At 46.3% G+C, this 18,936-nt stretch overlaps 1 protein-coding gene across 1 annotated transcript in view; it reads left to right on the top strand.

Moving 5' to 3' along the window:
• The window catches only part of PIK3AP1 (phosphoinositide-3-kinase adaptor protein 1), a 95,906-nt gene that overhangs the window by 52,353 nt on the left and 24,617 nt on the right, over positions 1-18,936 (top strand). Inside the window, exons 4-9 of the mRNA XM_028513545.2 lie at positions 270-414; positions 2,112-2,254; positions 2,372-2,504; positions 4,566-4,762; positions 7,275-7,464; positions 17,518-17,613. Of these exons, the coding sequence (XP_028369346.1) occupies positions 270-414; positions 2,112-2,254; positions 2,372-2,504; positions 4,566-4,762; positions 7,275-7,464; positions 17,518-17,613 (904 nt within the window). The remainder of the gene's footprint in view (positions 1-269; positions 415-2,111; positions 2,255-2,371; positions 2,505-4,565; positions 4,763-7,274; positions 7,465-17,517; positions 17,614-18,936) is intronic.

Here is an 18,936-nt window from a genome sequence, read left to right as displayed (position 1 = left end):
CAACATATATAAGATTACTCCATCAAATTATCATAACGGTTTATAAATGTTTACTCCTGGTTTTTGTAACTGGTGTCATCGGGACCCGCAGCAAACAGTGGCTGCCCGGCCCTGGACTACAGAGCCCCCTCCCCACCCCTCACCCAGCCCCACTCTAGAACAGCTTCCCTTAATAAGGCTGGGGCCGAGGGAGCTGGAGCCTCTCTGGCTCAGGCCCCCTGGCAGGAGCCGCAGCAGGGGGCGGGGATGATGACTGGTGTCCTTTCCAGGTGGAAACCACGGTCTACGTCATTGGAAGATGTAAGCTGGACGAGAGAGTGAGGACGGAAGCAGAGTTTTTCCCAGAGGATTCTCCCTCAGTAAGGGTGGAAGCCAGGCTGGAGAATGAGTACACCGTGTCCGTGAAGGCGCCCAGTGAGTAGCCCCAGGCCCCTCCAGGAAGTCCGCATCCTGTTAGGGTGGAGGCCCCTCTTGCTTTCTTCTACGTGTCCTGCCTTGACGCAGCAGTGAGCAAAGTGACAGCCGCGATTTGGATTTGGAAAGGAATGGTAGAAGCATCTATGCATGATGGGAAAAAATGGCTATATTATTATAAAGTTCATATATTAAAAAATTCTGGATATTAGAGGAAAGCCAAGAAAAAAAGTCATCAGACTACCATTCAGTCTTTTGGGCCTTTGCTCACATTTTTTGGAAACATAGTTCTTTCACTAGTATCTATGACTTGATAGTCTGTTTCTCTTTGTGTAATCTTATATTTATTCTCTCTCCACACCTTTACCCCCATGGTGTTACGTGGGCTTTGTAACTTTGCATTTTATAACACATTTTTTCTTTTCATTTTTTATAACACATTTTTTTCTGTTTACATACATTACATTACAAAAGTAATGTATGTTCAGTACAGAAAATTTAAAGAATAGAATACCCATAAATGAAAGTAAATAGAAAGCTACCCATATGCCCACCTCACGGGAAATCACTGGTTTCTGTATTTTTCCACATCTGTGTACATGGCTTCCTCCTGTCTCATAGCCCACTTTCATTGCCTAGAAAATACCTCTGAGTGTTTTCTCACATGAATAAATATTCTTTTACAACATGATGCTTACTGGTTGCAAGGTGATCCATTGTATAGATGTACCACAGTTCATAAAACCAGTTCCTTGTGTTGGACTTGTATCTTATAACTATAATTTTTAATGCTGCATGATATTCAGTTGAAAAGAAGTCTTATCTTTTAATTTTTCATTTCCTCATTGTTGCATATTTATGTAATTTCTGATTTCTTATTATTTTAAATCGTGATATATTGAGCATCCTTATGCTAGCAGGGGTTTTTTTCCCCCTTTTGTATTTAGGATTATTTCTTCAAGATGGAACCCCTGAAACAATAGGTGTTTTTAAGGATCCTGGAAAATGGTGCTTAATTGCTCTCTGAAATACTGCTACTGTCAAGTTTATTTGCTATTCCATCGCCAACACAAGGCCAACGCTAGGTGTTAGCATTTTAAATATTTTTGCTCATTTGATGTTTTTAAAAGTAACCCATTGTTTTAATTTGCATTTCTTTGATTACTAGTGGGGTTGAATATTTTTCCATGTTCTCTACTTGTTGCATTTCCTCTTTTGTGAATCGAATCTTTGTGGTTGGTATATTTTTAATTTTTTCTTTTCCCCTCAAAACCCCTTCCTGTGGTACAGAAGAGAGCATGCAGGGAGAGCGTGACGTAGTAACAGCAGAGTAGTGAATCAGTTCTACTGGCCTGATGTGGTGGGAGTGCGGGGTTGCACCTGCCAGGGTCCACCTTCTGGCAACCACTGGCCTCTGTAGAAAGTGCTTTAAATTCAACTCTTCTCCCTGTTTATGGCAGCCCTGGTCACACAACATGAAAAACATTCAAAAATTAAATTTCAGACCCAATGAGAACAATTCCTCTGACTCAGAGCTCTGCCACATGCCGCTTAGTCTGCTCATCTTCTATTTCTGCCCTTTCCCTCGCTTCCCCATCGCCAGCTCACCTTCCAGATCTTTCTTCCAGCCCTCAATGAATTTCTTCACCATTAAGATTAGTCCATAAACACTTTTCCCTGGACACTTGTTCTTCCAGACCTTTCCTCTGGGAATGTCTTTCTCAAAATATATTCCGGGGATTTAGTGGTGTGCGAAGCCACTGTAAGCTATTACACCGACATGGAAGAAATCGGGAATTTATTGTCCAGTGCTGCGAACCCTGTGGAGTTCATGTGTCAGGTGAGGATTTGAAAGGAAACCTGGGTGTTCTGGGCATGGAATTCCTGCCCATGGTTGATCTGCTGGGTGGGAGACAGGTTGGTTTTAAAATCTGACTATCTTCACTTTTGTGTTCAGGCCTTTAAAATTGTGCCCTACAACACAGAAACCCTCGATAAACTGCTGACTGAGTCCCTGAAGAACAACATCCCTGCAAGTGGGCTGCACCTCTTCGGGATCAACCAGTTGGAAGAGGAAGACATGATGACAAGTGAGTCAGCAGCCCTGGCCTCAGGGGGCCGTCCGTGGGTGGGTTCTAGGTTGCCCTTTCAGCGTCCAGTCAACCCCTACATGCTGCTCCTGGTTCCTGCTCCACAGCCCCTCCTTTGAGAAGGAATCATTCTTTACTGGCTAGCCAGAGGTTTTTCTCAATTATAAATCTGAGTACCTCAGCTCCTTACTAAAAACCCTTTGTAAAGTCCAAACTCCTTAACCTGTTTGCAGAGTGCTTCCCAAGGGCTCCTGCTGCCTTTCTGCTCTCGTCTCTCTCCACTCTCCCTTGGTTTCTGTGCTCTGCTCTGCAGCAGGTATGGACTCCTGTCGCCTAATGAAAATTCCACCCTGCCTCTTGCCACCCGGACTCTTGGGAGTACAGTTCTGCCTCCCCTTCTTGGTTGCCATGTACCTGGCTAACTTCTCTTTGCCCCCCTGCAGCAGCTTCGGTTGCACTTCTTTGGAAGATCATCTCCAACCCCCAGTTGGTTCCGCCTACATGCTGCAGGCTCCCCCAGCATGTTGGGTACCCACTGCCCTAGGGCTCCTCAGCTGTGTCTGTGTTCTCTGCTAGCTCAGTGAGGGCTGAGGCTATAGCTGAGTGGTTCACTGGAGGCTTGAAACAAATATTTGTTTGGTGAGAGAGGAGCAGACTTGCGTGCACACGCGACATGGCTGGAACTAGGAGAACCATTTGCATGGGGGTGGTGCTTGGCACGCTGGATAGGATGCCTGTTATTTGCTTCCGTGGACACCACTCTTCCTTTGTACCATAGTTACACTGCCCGGTGGGACCCGCTTCCCGATTTCCTCTGCTTGGGTTCCATCCTTTCATAGCCTAACAGAGCCATAGGATGAGGTTATACTACCTTCAAATCCTTCTCCTGGGGCCAGTCTCCTGTTGCCTGCCCCCATTTTTCTGCTGTGGAATGTCCTTGCATCACTTTCAGCAGGTGTTAATATTCTCTGTTCTTCAACTTGGGGCTCAGGAGGGAGTCTGTCAGCCTGACAATGCAGGGTCCTGGGGATATTTTCGGACCCTTCTTTCCAAGGAGCTAGGTTTGTCCTATTAAAAAAAATATATTTATACATAAATATATATTATAAAATATAATATAAAATATATTAATATATATTTATACACAAATATGTGTGTACATACATATATACACATATAAAATATATAGAAACTATACATGTATGTATCAATACATATATGTATTTATCTTTCTATATGTATATGTATCACTCGGGTTTAGAAATCAACTTTTATAAAAATAAGACAAAATATTTGCCTCCACTGTACAACAAACGTGTCTATTTTCTTGGTCAAATTTAACTTGCTGCATTCAGATGTTAGTAGGTAGAGGAGGTCGCGGGGGACCAGTGATTCTCAAGCCAACTTTGTCTTTCACAAACCAGAGGTTAACGCACCTCCCAGGGTTCACGTGCATTAATAGCAACGTTAAAGCCTGTTTTAAACAAGGCACTTACTGAATACCATCATATTGATCCTCCCAGATCCCTACGAGATTGTCTAGAAGTACTTTCTAGTTCAAAACTAAGACCCGTCCATAGAAAGGCTAAGTAACGTACTCAGGATTACCTGACATACTTTATGAAATTGGGAATAAGAGCTATGAAGATGGACTTCTTTCTTTTAATTAGCACAAAGCAATTGCTTTAAAGTACACTGAAATATGCAGAGAAGGTCAAAATACATTGTACTTCGTGGCTGCTATTTAAGTCTTTAGAAAAATCAGTACATTTTGAGTTAGTATTATTTCCTGGGGATCTCCGGTCCTTTTAGAGAAAGAAGGTAGAATATTAATTACCAGATTTGCTAATTAGTTAGCATATCATTTCTTCTGTCATGCGAGGGCATAATCTTCAGTGATGCCCCGAGGAAGCTGTCGGATGTTGGGTCAATCCACCAAGAGGGGCTGACTGAGTGCCTGCTGGCTGCCGTGCGAGGCTCGCCAGCTTTGTCTCCTGGAACAAGGCTGCCCTCTGCCTTCACTGTTATCTGTCCACTAAGGTTTCCTTGTTGATTTTTCAGATCAGAGGACTGAAGAGCTGCCCACCTTGTTGCATTTTGCTGCAAAGTATGGACTGAAGAACCTCACTGCCTTGCTGCTCACCTGCCCGGGAGCCCTACAAGCGTACAGTGTGGCCAACAAGCATGGCCACTACCCCAACACCATCGCCGAGAAGCATGGCTTCAGGGACCTGCGGCAGTTCATCGACGAGTATGTGGTAAGGCTAAGGCGGAGAGGCCCTGGGACTGGGAATGTGTTGTGTGGTCCTAGGGCGGACTTTTCATCAAAGATGTGGGCGGATTTCACCTCTAGCATGTCCTTGTGTGCCTCTTCCGGTGGTGCCGGGATGTGTGGGCTAAAGAAATGAGCCCTGGAGTCACAGGGACCTGGGCCCAAGTTCCTACACCAATACCTGTCAGGCACATGATTTTGGGCAAATTGTGTGTCCTCTCTCTCAGTTTCCTGGTATGCAGAAGGCAGATAATAATAGTTCTACCTATAGGCTCTTTTGGGGATGAAAGGAAGCAATGTAGGTAAAACACTGAGGTCCACCTGCAAAGAATTTAAAGAGGTGTTTGTGGAATGAATCTGCTGCAGGTTTGATGCTGATTCCTCTTCCCCAGTCACCTTCCCACCCACTTCCCAGGCACCTCAGTGGGATGCTTCCAGCTGCCTCGCCCACCATCAGGCCCAGGCAAACTGTGTTAGGATTGGTGCCTCCCTTAGCAGAGGACACCATAAAGCTCTGCACCTGAGGTTTCAGGGGGCCTGACTGTGAAGTCCCACCTGCTGACAGTCTGTCTCTTTCAGAGACTTTGGCTGTCTTAAGGTAGATATCCCCAGTTTATCTGGGGATAAACTGTTGCACATGGGATAAACTACCCATGTTGCACATAGAGGGGGCCAGTTTATCTGGGGATATCTGCTCATCTGTAGATATAAGATTTGTCTTCTCATCTGGTTTTGGACTCCACACTCTATTTCATATGACTTCCGGTCCTTCTTTGAGTGTGATCTGACCCCTGGCCAGGCTTTATTCCATGCCCCAGCATTGCTTCCATTGTCTTGGAGGCAGCAGCTCTTCCAGACTCTGTTCTACCTGCTTTTGGTTTTCCTCCATCTTCACGCTTCACAGTGGGGGCGTGGGAATAGCTAATAGCTCAGCCTCAGGAACAGGGCGCTGACCTCAAAAGGAACAATAAATGCAATCCTGTCTTGCTCTCTATGTCCAGAAAGGAGTGAGCCTGACACTGGCCCAGCAACTTAACTCTCTGTTCTGTATTTGACTCCATGTTGCACATAGAGGGGGGCCTTCCCAAAGTTTGGGGGGTGGTTAAGTATGTTGAATGAATAGAATAGCTTGAGTGCCTGTTTTGGGCATTATTGACATAAATGAGGCTCAAGGTGCTCCCAGTCTGGGAGTATTTACTCAGCTTTACTTTGAAGTAACAAATGTATATGATGCAGTGTTTCATTTCCATGCCAGGAGTTTTTATTAAAGACAATTCTATGTTCATAGCAATCACTACTATCTATTGAATTTATTTGATTGCCAAATGCATCATCTCATTTGATCCTCACCACAATCCTTTGAAGTTGATGGTATTATTATCTCCCTTTAACAGATGAGGAAAAAGGCTTAGAAGGGTGGAGTAACTGTGTCTTGAGTCACACACTAGGAAGGGTGGACATGGGGTTTGAATCCAGTTTGCTGCTAAAGCTGGGGCTTGTTGTCCTACTCACTGTAGCTCCTCCTCCTTGGGTCTCATAAGGACACCAACAGGAGCGTCAATAGCAGATTAGCTCTCTTGGGGCAGCGATGATGAAAATGAGTATTTTTTGTGGGTTGATGATGAAATAAGGATTGTGAAATGCCAAAGTTTCTTACCAGGAAAGTTGTGCAGAGGTTTCAGAGAAGCCAGCTCTCTGGTTTCACAGTCACCTGGAGACAGGGTGATGGAGGGCAGCTGGCCTGACTTCAGGGCCCTTCATCCAAGACAGTCTCTCCTCTTTGGCACACGGGATACAAATCTGAGGGGGGCGCTTTGGAGAAGTGCACCATTAGGCCCCTGTAGCAGCCTGCTGGAAGGAATGGGGGCTAGCAAATGGGGTTCCTGAGGGGCTTCTGCCTGCACGCAAGGCAAGCACACGGTAGCCACAGCCCTGCTGGTCCCATTTCAACTTCCTTGTGACTGGTCAGTAAGGGTCACATCCTTGCGTGTCACTGGTTCCCTTTTGAGGATCCACTAGGGTGTAGGGGAAAGGTCAGAAGCCAGGTTTCCAGGCCCGTGTATAATGTAAGGTGTTGGGTTTTTCTGAGCTTTGGTTTTCTCATCTGTGAACTAGAGGGGCGGTACATCTTTCTCAAGCAGTGGTGAAAAAAGTGGCGTATAATGTACAGCCAGATGCCTAGAGTCGTACCCGACATGTAGGAGGTGCTCATGATGAAGGCTTGAATCTGCATCATCTGGTCATTGGACATTTAATGAGTGTCTCCTGTGTGCAACACTCTGTGCTTAGTACTAGGGGGAAGAAACAAAGATGAAAACAAAAAACACAAAACAAACAAAAAAACAGATTTGTAGCCTGGCCTCAAGGAGCTTTCAGTCTGCTGGGAAACAGAGAGGCATGCACAGTGGCCTCTCTGACCCACGGGAGCCTTTCCTTCGCAGGTCGCCAGCCCACTCAGGGTGTCTCAGTGTGCCTGTGGGGCCCGTGTTCTCTTTCAGGAAACTGTGGACATGCTGAAGAGCCACATTAAAGAGGAACTGATGCAAGGGGAGGAGGCTGACTCCGTGTATGAGTCCATGGCCCACCTTTCCACAGACCTGCTCATGAAGTGCTCCCTCAACCCTGGCTGTGACGATGACCTGTACGAGTCCATGGCCGCCTTTGTCCCGGCTACCACCGAAGACCTCTGTAAGTAGCGCAGCCGGCTTCTGCTTGCGTCGTTGTGCTGACCAGAAGCTTTCTTCATTCTGACAGTGGGGGGTGGAGGGGGAAGTCCCTGCTTACTGCCACCTTGCCCCAGAGAGATGAAGATCCTGTTTTACACAAAGTTAGAGCTGTCATCATGTGTTGAGACAAACAGAATCCTTCTCCAGACTTCCCCTGCTGTGACTGCTGTGTGACTGGAAAGTTTAAGCAAGGGCCTGGAAGTCGGAGCTGAGGCAGGCATTGCCTTGTGACCCGAGAAGCGAGATCAGTGGTTTTCACCCCTGTCTGTGCCCACGGGTCCTTTTCGTAGCAAACAATTGCAGTGAACGCCCCCGTTACTGCCCTGATGTGAGCTTCCTCTAGAATGTAAGAAACTTCTAGAAATCAAATACACACCCTAATTGCAATGTAAAAGAGAACTATAAATATAAAATAGAACTAATATTAAAAAGGAGAGGAAATTTCCAGGCGTGCCTGCACAGGAGGATGTAATGAAACAGTTAGATCCAGACACCTGTGCTCAGAATCACTGCCAATGTCATGGCTGCAAATGCCGACCTACACGTGTCTGTTGTATTGGGGACTCTGGTGCTGCCCGTGGCATTGGCCTGTGTTTTCCTAAACAGTGAACAATTCTGCACTCCCTTCTCTCCATGTCATAATAATTAAACTCCTAGAAAATTCAGTGCATGTTAATACCCTGCAAAAACACAGGTCGTATTTATATACAAAGTAGTTTGGTTTCAGGACTCAGAAAATTATGAGCAGGTATTTTTTATGGTAACCTGATTTTATTGGCTTAATATATAATAAACTTATTTTCTAAATATCGTATCTCCAGGACATGACTTTTTTTTTTTTTTTTGGTAAACTGCTTAACAAATTTTCCCCATTTTTTGTTGTATTATTTGTTTTGCTCCCTTAGTAAAAGTAATACATCCTTGCAAAAACAGGAAACAAAATAGAAATATATAACTCAGTTGTTATTAAAAAGTCCACATGACTCCACCCAACCAACCAGTACAGCACTCGTAATAACTTGGTGTATATTTGCCCATTTTTTCCATGCTTTTCCTTATGCCTTCTAATATTAGATAAAAATATACACATATATAGAGAGAGAGATGTACAAACACATACATGTGTAGAAATACGTATCATAAGCAGTTTTTAACCTATCTGTATGTGTGGGGAAATATTTAAAAGCCACAAGGGACGTGAAACACTTCCTTGTGCAGGGCTGCCCCGCACACTGCAAGGTGTTTGGTGTCTTTCTCCCTTGTGCTGCTAAATGCCAGCAGTGTCCCTCAACCCTGGTGACAACCTGAGCACTCTTATGGATTTTTCCAAACCCCCTCTAGAGGGCAGTGCCGCTCCCCTTGAGACCCACTGGGCTGAGTCAGGCAGATCCCGTGTGTGCGCCAGGGCGGAAGCAGCAGGGCTGTGCTGCAGGCTGGCTAAGGGTTCTTTCGGTGTGTTACCACTGTTGCTCTCCAGTGCTAAGCACTCTGAAACCCTGCCTAAGATTTAGCTCTCCTTCCCTCTGGTCTACTTAATAGATTTAACTAAGATAAGACAAAATACCCACCAACATAGCTTTATTGATGAGATGTTTTCTGAATGGGCTAGGTTGCATATTGCCAACTTGCAGCCTGGGAAGAAGACAGCAGGACCCTGGGCCCACAGGGCAGTGGGCCTGGTTTCCCATCTGTGAACGGGAAGGAGTCACCAGGAGGGTGCCTTGGAACAGAGGTGTGGGCAGTAAGGGGGCCAGAGGCAGACCCTGACACGAGCAGCCTGTGGGCCTTGCCAGCCCCGCAGCTGGAAGGTGTGGTCTGCCGGTTGTTAGGAGCTTGCCAGTCGGATAATGGCTGCTCCTCTGAGGGAGTGAGAGGAAAGAGGGAAAGGGCAGCAGGAGCTCCCTTCCAACACCTAACTCGGAGACCTGATGACCTGGCAGGGAGGTGAGGAGAGAGAGCAGAATCGACACTGTCCAAATCCTCTACCCCGCTAAATCCTTAAAGCAGTGGTATGAAGATGCTTTTGTTAACCTGTAGCTTATAAAGGAGGAAACTGATGCACAGAGACATTATACAAATTTCCCAAAGTCTCACAGTTAACAGATGATACAGCCCAGGTTTGAACCCAGGTCTCTCTGTCTCTAGGGCCATATTCTTTATTCTGTGCCACAAATTTCCATCTAACACCACAAATTTTAGTGCTGGTTTCTCTTAGAAAACCTATGTCATCGCTACTGCCCTGCTCTCTCTTTCTGCGGCCCAGACCTGAGCTCACATAGCAGCCTCTGGTGCCTCTGCCCTTGCACACCCACCTAGCTCTGTTACCCAGCAAGTGTTGGGGACAAGGGGGCCAAGACACAGTCTTTCCCAGTCTGGGACAGAGACCCCTTCACAAAAGAGCATTGGGAGAACAAGCGCTGCCCACTTGGGAAGCCAGAGACCACGCCCATGCAAAACTCTGCCCTGGGTCCTTACTGGGAGGCACTTGAACAGTGAAAGAATCCCCCACTTTACTGGCAGTTTAGTGTGGACAGAGACTTCACAGCTGTGATCCCCCGGGTGCGCCACTGTGGGAAATCCCCTACCACATGAGTGGAAACTGTGGGGAGTGCTAAGGGCAACCACTCCATTACTCCTCAGGCGGGAACAGTGAGTCTCTCCCGTGCTTCCGAAGGTGGCCGGGTGCCACAGCTGGCCTGGTTTGTGCCCAGTTGGCGGTTAGTAAAGTTGCCTAGGGTCAGAGCGATTCTGGCTGCCACCGAACTGGAAGGAGGCCACTCACGGGCAGGCTGTAGAATTTGGCAGCTTTGGGCATGGGGACAGGAAACACACTGCATGTTTCATTTGCCTGATCACATAAACTCTGGATTTTCTGATTCTTGACATGATTTTATTTGTGTTCTGTCTCTGTGGGTTAACCTTGAGCATGACCACTCACCACCTGGCTCGTCAGAAGCAGCAACTTGTAACCCAGAGAGGGACAACATTCATTTTACTGCCGGTGACTCTCTAGGGGAGAAGGTAGTTTAGTTCATAAGTGAGGAGGACAAACTGACAAACATAAGATCCATATTTTCAGCACGACCCAGCCCATTAATAACTTGAAATACCTGCCAGCTGTGAAGTCAACAGACAGTTTTCATCTCTGTTATTTCACCTGACTGTCCTTGAGCTTGGCAGATAGAATTATCTTAATTTTTACCAGGGAGAAAATGAAGAGTCCAAGATTCAGTAATTCACTTACATCTCTCAGGAGAACTGGGTTAGGAATTGGGGTCTGCAGACTCCCAGGGTACAAATCTGTCTGTTCCCCTACTGGGACAGAGGACCCTCTTGGCCTGTCCTTCTGGGGTCTGCATTTGCCAGCTCTGGGGCAAACGCTTAGACAGGAGCTGTTTCTAAATGTACCCGAGTTTATCAGTGCCACCTTTGTTAGCATTCAACCCCCAGGGACCGGAAGTAAGAGTAAGGAAAGTAGTGTTCATTCACTCGTTCATTCACTCACTCGCTCTCAGGGCAACCAGGGAGTGCCGGCTTCAGGCCAGCTCCTCACCACTCACAGCTTCAATCTGCCCCTTCTGGCTTGAGTTTTGGAAAGGGGATAGTAACCAGGCCCTCTTTTGCAGAGGGAATTCAGAACAACCACTTAGTAGGAAGGTTGCCAGGGAAACACCCTGTTGAGTGAAGGGGGGCTGAGGAGCAAGGTCAGGACCCTGAGATTTTATGACTCCACTCTAATCTTTCCTTCCCCCTGAACTTGCATGGGTGTGCGCGTGCACACACACACACACACACACACACCCTCACACTCAGGGTCTTTAGTTTAGATATGCTGCCCCCAGGTGGCAACTGCAAGTCTCTGCTATCAAACCTTCAAGTTTGCTCCCAATTCCCTTGAGAGTTTTCTGTTCAAGATCCCACAGATTTAAATCATCAATGCCCTCACTTAACTATATAAGAAATAAATGCCTTTATTAAGGTTAGGCTTATGTAAACACTAATAAAAAATCAAGGCACACATCTCTTTGGGTGTTTTCACTATCTCTAGATTTTTTTTTCAATTTAGTTCTTGTGCCCTTGTCCTGGCCGTCAGAGAACAGCACGTTGGTCCTGGTGACCCTTTGACTTAGGTCACACATTCCATGTGGGAAGCCTCATGCAATGGCCCCTTCCCTGAGGCTCTGGGTACTAATGCCTCGGGAGGCATTTCGGGGAGGCCCTGTCCAGCTGCTTCCAAGGTAACCTGCTTGTGGGTTTAGCTTTGCTTCAATATCTCAGAGGCTTGTCTTCCTCCCAAAGGAGAAAGGAGCAAAGGGTGAAACGTGTAATATCTGATACTAGAAACTGTAAACTCACAGGAGCCAGCCTGGCCCATCCCCAAGGGTGTTCTTCATGTGGCTCCTGCCTTGAACTAACTTCCTTCCTTCCTCCCTCCCTCCCTCCCTCCCTTCCTTCTTTCTTTCTTCCATTCACCTTGAACTTTTATTTTTATACCCTTGCTCCCTCCACCCAGTTCTGTAGCTCAAATTTGTGTGTGGCAGAGAGCTGACTTAGCCCTTAACAACCTCCTTGGTAACTGGCATCTTTGTAACAGATCATCTCCTGCAGTGTTTTCTTTACCTGAGCCCTCTGATTACAGCCCCTCTCTGCGAGCTGGGGCCCCTCGGCGCTGGGGGCACAGTTGGGCACAATAAAGGGCTTCGCAGACCAGCCATGTCAGGTCTAAGCCCTGCTGAAGGAGTACATATAAGCAAAATTGTTATGTGGCATGCCGCCTTCCCCGTCTGCACCCTTTTCTCCCAGGAGTCTTCCTTCTGTCGGGCGCTGAGGCTCTGTCATCCTTCTGCTTCCCATCTTGGGAAGACTCTGGCTAGTAGAGCCAAGAAATGCTTCATGGGCGGTGGGGTTGGGTGCAGTGCGTGAATTTTTACCAGCAAGGATCTCATTGTTCCTGTCCCTGTCCAGGGCTGAAACTGACCCGGAAGGGCAAAGGGAGGCTCAGGGCACTTCCTGACTTCTATTGCTTTTTGAGCCTCCAAATGCACAAAGAATTGGGCGGGGGACATAGGGACATGCAAGCATACTGGATTGCATGTTTTAAAGTTAATACGATAAAATCCCCGCCAGCAGCAGGGAACTCGCTCCCCTCCGGACCTGCACAGCTGCGGGTCTTGCTTCCTTGGGGTACTGTGTGCTAATCACCATGCACTCAGCTTCTGTGCCCACTTCTCTGGTCTCCTGCTCCTACCTCATGAGCAGGTTGAGTATTATCCACAGTGCCATACACAGTAGGCGCTCAGCTGTTTCTCAAATTTGAGAGTACCAGCAAATGAGAAGTAATCCTAGACTTTGTGGTGTAGAATAGTTTGAAGACATTCCACTGCAAAGACTTCACTTGCCCCAAAGGCGGTAGTGAGACACCTGTGAGATGCCTCCGAGCGTGGGATGTCTCAGGGTGGCAGCAACTCCTCGGCCGCTCCAGGCGGCCTCCTTCTTCTCCTCCTTCATGTCTCTGTACTTTTGCTTGTGCTGTTCCTGCTGTGTGAGTTGCCCTTGTCTTTTCTCAGCTTGGAGGTGCCCAGATTCCTTCACAAAGCCCCTATGCAGGTGTTCATTTATTTCTTCCTCATCAGTTTGTGCATTCACACATTCATTCATTCATTTGACAGCATTTGTTGAACTCTTCTGGTGTTTCAGCCCCTGGCCAGGTGATGAGTATAGTCAGTATACAGGCCAAGTGATCACTGCCTTCCACAGCTTCCCTCGCAGTGGGAGCGCTGGATGTTAAACAAAAATACCACATAACTGAATGCATAACTACACACTGTGACACAGTACCCCAAGAGGCCAGCTATGGAGGTGGAGAAGGAGATGGTGACTTAATAAGTCAGGGTACCCACTGCACCCCACCATGAACTCATTCCCTAGGCTGATTCCTGCACGGCCAAGAGTCTGTGTGCTTCCCAGGAGGGCTGTATGGAAAGTGCTTGTCTGCATAAGAGATCTTAACTTGTTGCCTCTCATTCTTAGCCCCTTCTTTTTCATTGCCATTCGCTCCTTAGCCCCTTGAATTTCAGACTGTCATTCTCTTCTCTGTCTCTGTTTCTCTCTGCCTGTCTGTGTCTCTGTTTCTTCCCACTCCAACTCCCCCCACCCTCCACCACTTTCTCTCTTCTGTATGTGTGTGACTCTCTCTCTGTCTCCTTGTCATTACTGCTCCACTCGGGTGTGGGAAGGTTGGACTTTCTCATTGACACAGTCAGTCAAAGCATCTACCCCACCTGGGTACAAGTGGAACCAATCAGGTTTCAGGTTACCTTCAAAGGCGAGAGAGAGCATGCCGCTCAGACCAGAGGCCCTTTTTTGGCCACAAAAATACTTAGCAGAGGGAGAAATATTCTTTTGGCCTGCTTCCAGGGTTTGAGAGCCTTTCCAGAAGAATAGTTTCTCAGTATTTGACATTTTACTGTATTATGTACTCAGATTAGGTTTTATATTAAATTTACAACACGTTATCTGGATGGGGTTTCTACCGCTCCTAAGTGATCTAGATTTATGTCCCATGGGGAGTATCCTGTGGACTTCTTTGCAAATTCATTATCACTCTTCACTGACTCCCTAAGTAAGTGCCTGCCCAGCCTCCTCTCCTCTGTTCAAGCTTCTTTCTTCCCAGCAATGGGTTATTTCTGATTGACTCCCTAAAAAAAGTATAATATAACTTTGCAACTGCCTCTTCCCAGAGGAGACTGTGCTCCCAGATTCTCTCTCGTTTTTTTCTCTCCGGCGAAGTCAAAGGACTTTGCACTTTCTCCTGGTTTCAGTTCAGTTTTAACTGACAAGTGGTAAAGGTTAAGTGCTTGGAACCTGAAGTACAAACCCTGAGCATCCAGGAACGCGGGGATTTATTAGGCTGCTTTCCTTTACAAAATATCCTTTGTTCCTTCCCCTCTGGAATTTTCTGTGTTTCGGTCACTTGTGTTACTGTGCACCTCAGCCGTGTGTGCACGAGGAGCTGTCACATTTGTACAAAGGTAGTATGTGCCACTATTAGGACTTACCACCGACTGAGGTAGACATAGCAGTAGTCTTTTTAAAATAATTTCAGCCCTGGCTGAGTGGCTCGGTTGTTGGGAGCATCATCCCGTACACCAGAAGGTTGTGGGTTCAATCCCCGGTTGGGGTGTATATGGGAAGCAACGGATCAATGTTTTCCTTTCACATCAAGATTAGTCTGTCTGTCTGTCTCTGTCTCTCTCCTTTTCTCTCTCCCCACCCCGGCCCTCCTTCCCTTCCTCTTCCTCTAAAATTAATAAACCTATCCTGGGTTGAGGATTAAAATTAAAAAAATAATAATTTCATGTCAGCTGGCATCCAGTGCCTGGGGAGCTGTGCCGAGGAGAATTCTGAGGCCAGGAACAATGCTTTGATTGATTAGTAATGTTTGCCTTGAGTATTGAAAGGGGACGTGGAGGCCAATGTACGTGTTTGCTGTTCTTGGTCTACTTCAAAGACATTTATGTTCAGTTCAGCATAAAAAGAATCATTCTGTTTAAAATACAAATGTAAATGAAGTCACTTTGAGGCAGCTCTATTTAAGGCAATGCGCATCCAGAGACTCAACAAGGCCAGCACCCGTATCCGGCTGGGGCTGCTGAGTCCCATGTAGACGCAGTGGCCTCGCCTGACTTGGATGTGCCCTCATCCCTGCGCCCTGCTCCCAGGCTGACTCTGCTGATATTGGTCCCATGTGTGGCAAGCAGAATAATGTCCCTGAATCTGTGAACGTGCTAGATTACATGGCAAATAGGGAATTAAAGTTGCAGGTGGAGCCCTGGCTGGTGTGGCTCGCTTGGTTGGAACGTCATCCTGTACACCGAAAGGTTGTTGGTTTGATTCTCAGTCAGGGCAGATACCTACGTTGTGAGTTCAATCTCTGGTCAGGGAGCATATGAGAGGCAACCAGTTGATGTTTCTTTCTCTCATTGATCTCTCTCTCTGTCTCTCTCTCTCTCCCTCCTTCCCCCTTTGTCTCCCTCTGAAAACAATGAAAAAGTGTCCTTGGATGAGGGTAAAAATAATACATGAAATTGCAGGTGGAGTTGAGTTGGCTAATCAGGTGGCCTTAAGATAAAGGGAATGTCCTGGATTATCGGGTGAGCCCAGTGTAACCACAGGGGTCCTGACAAGTAGAAGAAATCAGAGACGGCACCATGAGAAGGACTCAGCTCAGCTAAGCTTGCCGCCCAGCACTGCCAGCTTTAAAGATGGAGGGAGAGGGCCTGGTGCCAGGGAAGGAAGGCAGCCTCTAGAAGCTGGAGAGGTCAACGAGACAGTTGCTAGCATCCCTGCAAAGAAGTGTAGCCTGGCCAAAACCTTGATTTTAGCCCCGTGAGACCCATTTCAAACTTCCAAACTACAAAACTATAAAATAATATACTTTTGATGTTTTGAGCCACTGTGTTTGTGCTAATTTATTAAAGTAGCAAGAAACCAATACACCATCAAGGTTATCTCAATATAACCATCATGATAACCACTCATATTTGAGTGGAACGACAAAGAGTAGATAAATTGTGGTTTATTTAAACAATAGAACGTTATGCAAAAGTTGGAAAGAATGTGTTAGAGCCACTTCTGTCAGTATAGTACCACCTCAAAATCATAATACCGCCTCAAAAACATAACAAGAACTCAATTTTTAGGTCACCCATGTAATTGGTCATTTGCTGGGAGGGAGCACATTGACCTTTGGCTTTTAGTGCCTGGTACTGTTGCTAAGCATTTACAGGCATTGTCTCAACTGGTGCACATAGTCTTCCTATGAGGTAGGTATTGTTATTCATCCCCACTTTACAGACGGAGATATAGAAGTTCAGTGATATCAAGTACCTTGCCCAAGGATGCAGAGCTAATAGGAGTCAGAGCCAGGGCTTGAATCTCGCTCTCCAGGATACCCAAGTCCATGCCTCATCCACAACCCTCTGGCCCTTTCCTGGACCACAAGACTCAAAAGGCATTTGCATTTGAGAGAATAGGCTTAATTTTAAAACATACAACCATGGCATTGTTTTAACAGTAAACAAATGGAATCAGGAACGACAAAGAGTAGATAAATTGTGGTTTATTTAAACAATAGAACGTTATGCAAAAGTTGGAAAGAATGTGTTAGAGCCACTTCTGTCAGTATAGTACCACCTCAAAATCATAATACCACCTCAAAAACATAACAAGAACTCAATTTTTAGGTCACCCATGTAATTGGTCATTTGTTGGGAGGGAGCACATTGACCTTTGGCTTTTACTGTGAAGCATAAGCCCTTGGAGGTTAAAACTGTACAGAAACCATTTGGTTACCTCAGCAGATTCTGCTCAGACTCGAGTAACCAGTGGTGCCCTGTTACTTTATGACTCTCAAGTGTGTGTGTGTGTTTATGACTCTGAAGTAGGTGTCTTGGGAGCAGAATTTGAGCCTTGTATTGAAAGTAGAGCTTTGATATTATCGAGAGGTTGCACTCACTACGTCATATCATACAATTACCGGGGACTCACTTAAGCAAAATACGTAGTTTGAAGTTGAATAGTATACTTTGAGAAAAAATGGTTTGAATTTAATTATTATACACAGATATACTATTTCCTTACTACTTTGATCTTTGGGGACCAGTTAAATACAATCTAGTGAATTTGTATGAGGAATTCTTTACAACTTTTTATATCACATTTCCCAAGAATATAAACTCATCAGATTGTATACTGTTTAACTTCAAACCACATTCATACCTTTGGATTCCCGTGGTCCAGGAAAGGGCCTGAGGATTGTAAATGGTGCTTTCCTTTACACTCCACACTCACTCTGTGTGGTTACTGAGTGGGTGGATGGGTGGATGGATGGACGAATTCTTGAATTGCTTGGTACAGATGCCTTCACTTGTTAAGCCTTATATAGCCATCTGCAAAGTCTCCTTGCTTGTGTGGAAGAGCGACTTTTAACCTCTCAGTCTCCTTTTCCTTCTAGATGTCGAAATGCTTCAGGCCAGCACATCCAACCCAATCGCTGTGCAGGGTTTCTCTCAGGCCACTAAGGACTCTATGATCCGCAAGTTTCTAGAAGGTAAGTTACAGCTGTGAGCAGGGAAGCAAAAGCAAAAGACACATGTCAGACATTGCCTGGTTCCACGTGAAGGCCGCTTCACGCAGGGAGAGGGCTGTCACGCACGTGACGTGGGGGTGACTGGAGGCACTCATCCCCACGAGCTGCCCCAGCAGCCTGTGACAGAGGGGCCAGAAGTTCCCACCACTGCAGCCACTCATTTGGGTGGACCTTTACTTAAATGCACATGTTTATTATTTTTAACCAGAATTCACTGAGTGCCTAAGATGAGCACTATTGGGGACATTGGGCTGGGGACACAAAGAAATATGAGATCTGATTAGTGCTTCCAGAGACTTTACTTTCTGGGGAAGGAGGGGAGTATGGGGGACACAGACCACGTTATTAAGTGGAGGCTGTACTGCGTGGTGGCTAAGGATGCAGACTCAGTTCCTCCTTTAGTTAGCTGGAGAACTGTGGGTGAGTTCCTCAGCTCCGCTGGATCTCAGTTTCCCCGGTTGCACACTGAGATAAATGGTGCAAGAATTAAATGAGTTATTGTACATTAGGCCTCAGAGCAGGGCCAGACACAGAACAAGTAATAGAGGTTTATAATTATTGCTACTGTTCTTCTCACCATTATTGGAAATGACAAAGGTGGAAGGTGTTATATGAGTAATTCTGTAACTCTGTTCAATCATTTATAATTTATGGTGGGGTCTATTGAGCAAACAGGTATAGAAAGAGGGGTGCTATGAGGCTATGACTCAGGATGGGAGAAGTAGTTTTGACAGTAAAGAGCAAAGAAAACTTGTAAGCAGTAGTAGACAAACCACAGGGACACCAAGGGCAGTCTCCCCCCAGCTTAGAAGATGCAATGAAAAATTCCTAATAAATACTGGATTAGAAATCCCATAGAAAGAAGGCCTAAGCTTTATTCTTTCCTGTATCTCAGGCAGGAATTTAATAAAGATTTGTTGGCTGAATGGTGCTAGGGAGGAGAGGGAAGGTAGAGGAAGGCACCTACTATGTGTATACACTGTGCTGAGTGTTTCTCTTTTCTCATCTCATTTTTGTCCTCATAGTGCTCCTGTGAGCTCTCAGAGGGAGATCTGGCTCAGAGAGGTTATATAGCATGTTCAAGGTCACACAGCTCTCGTGTATGAGAAGCATAGGTCTGCTGAGATTCCCAAAGCCAAGAGGACCTTGTGTGCGGGTCCCAGCTCAGAGCATTTCAGCCTGTCACCAGGAAGGAAGCAGAGAAAATCCGAGGGCTGTGAGACTCCAGGGACGGAGGATGGGAGGCAACCCTCAGCCCTAAATCTTTTGGTCCGTGGGGAGCAG

The sequence above is a fragment of the Phyllostomus discolor genome, chromosome 5 (assembly GCF_004126475.2).
Source record: "Phyllostomus discolor isolate MPI-MPIP mPhyDis1 chromosome 5, mPhyDis1.pri.v3, whole genome shotgun sequence".
Lineage (NCBI taxonomy): Eukaryota > Metazoa > Chordata > Mammalia > Chiroptera > Phyllostomidae > Phyllostomus > Phyllostomus discolor.
Note: the sequence above shows the minus strand (reverse complement) of the source record. Positions and strands in the feature narration are given on the sequence as shown.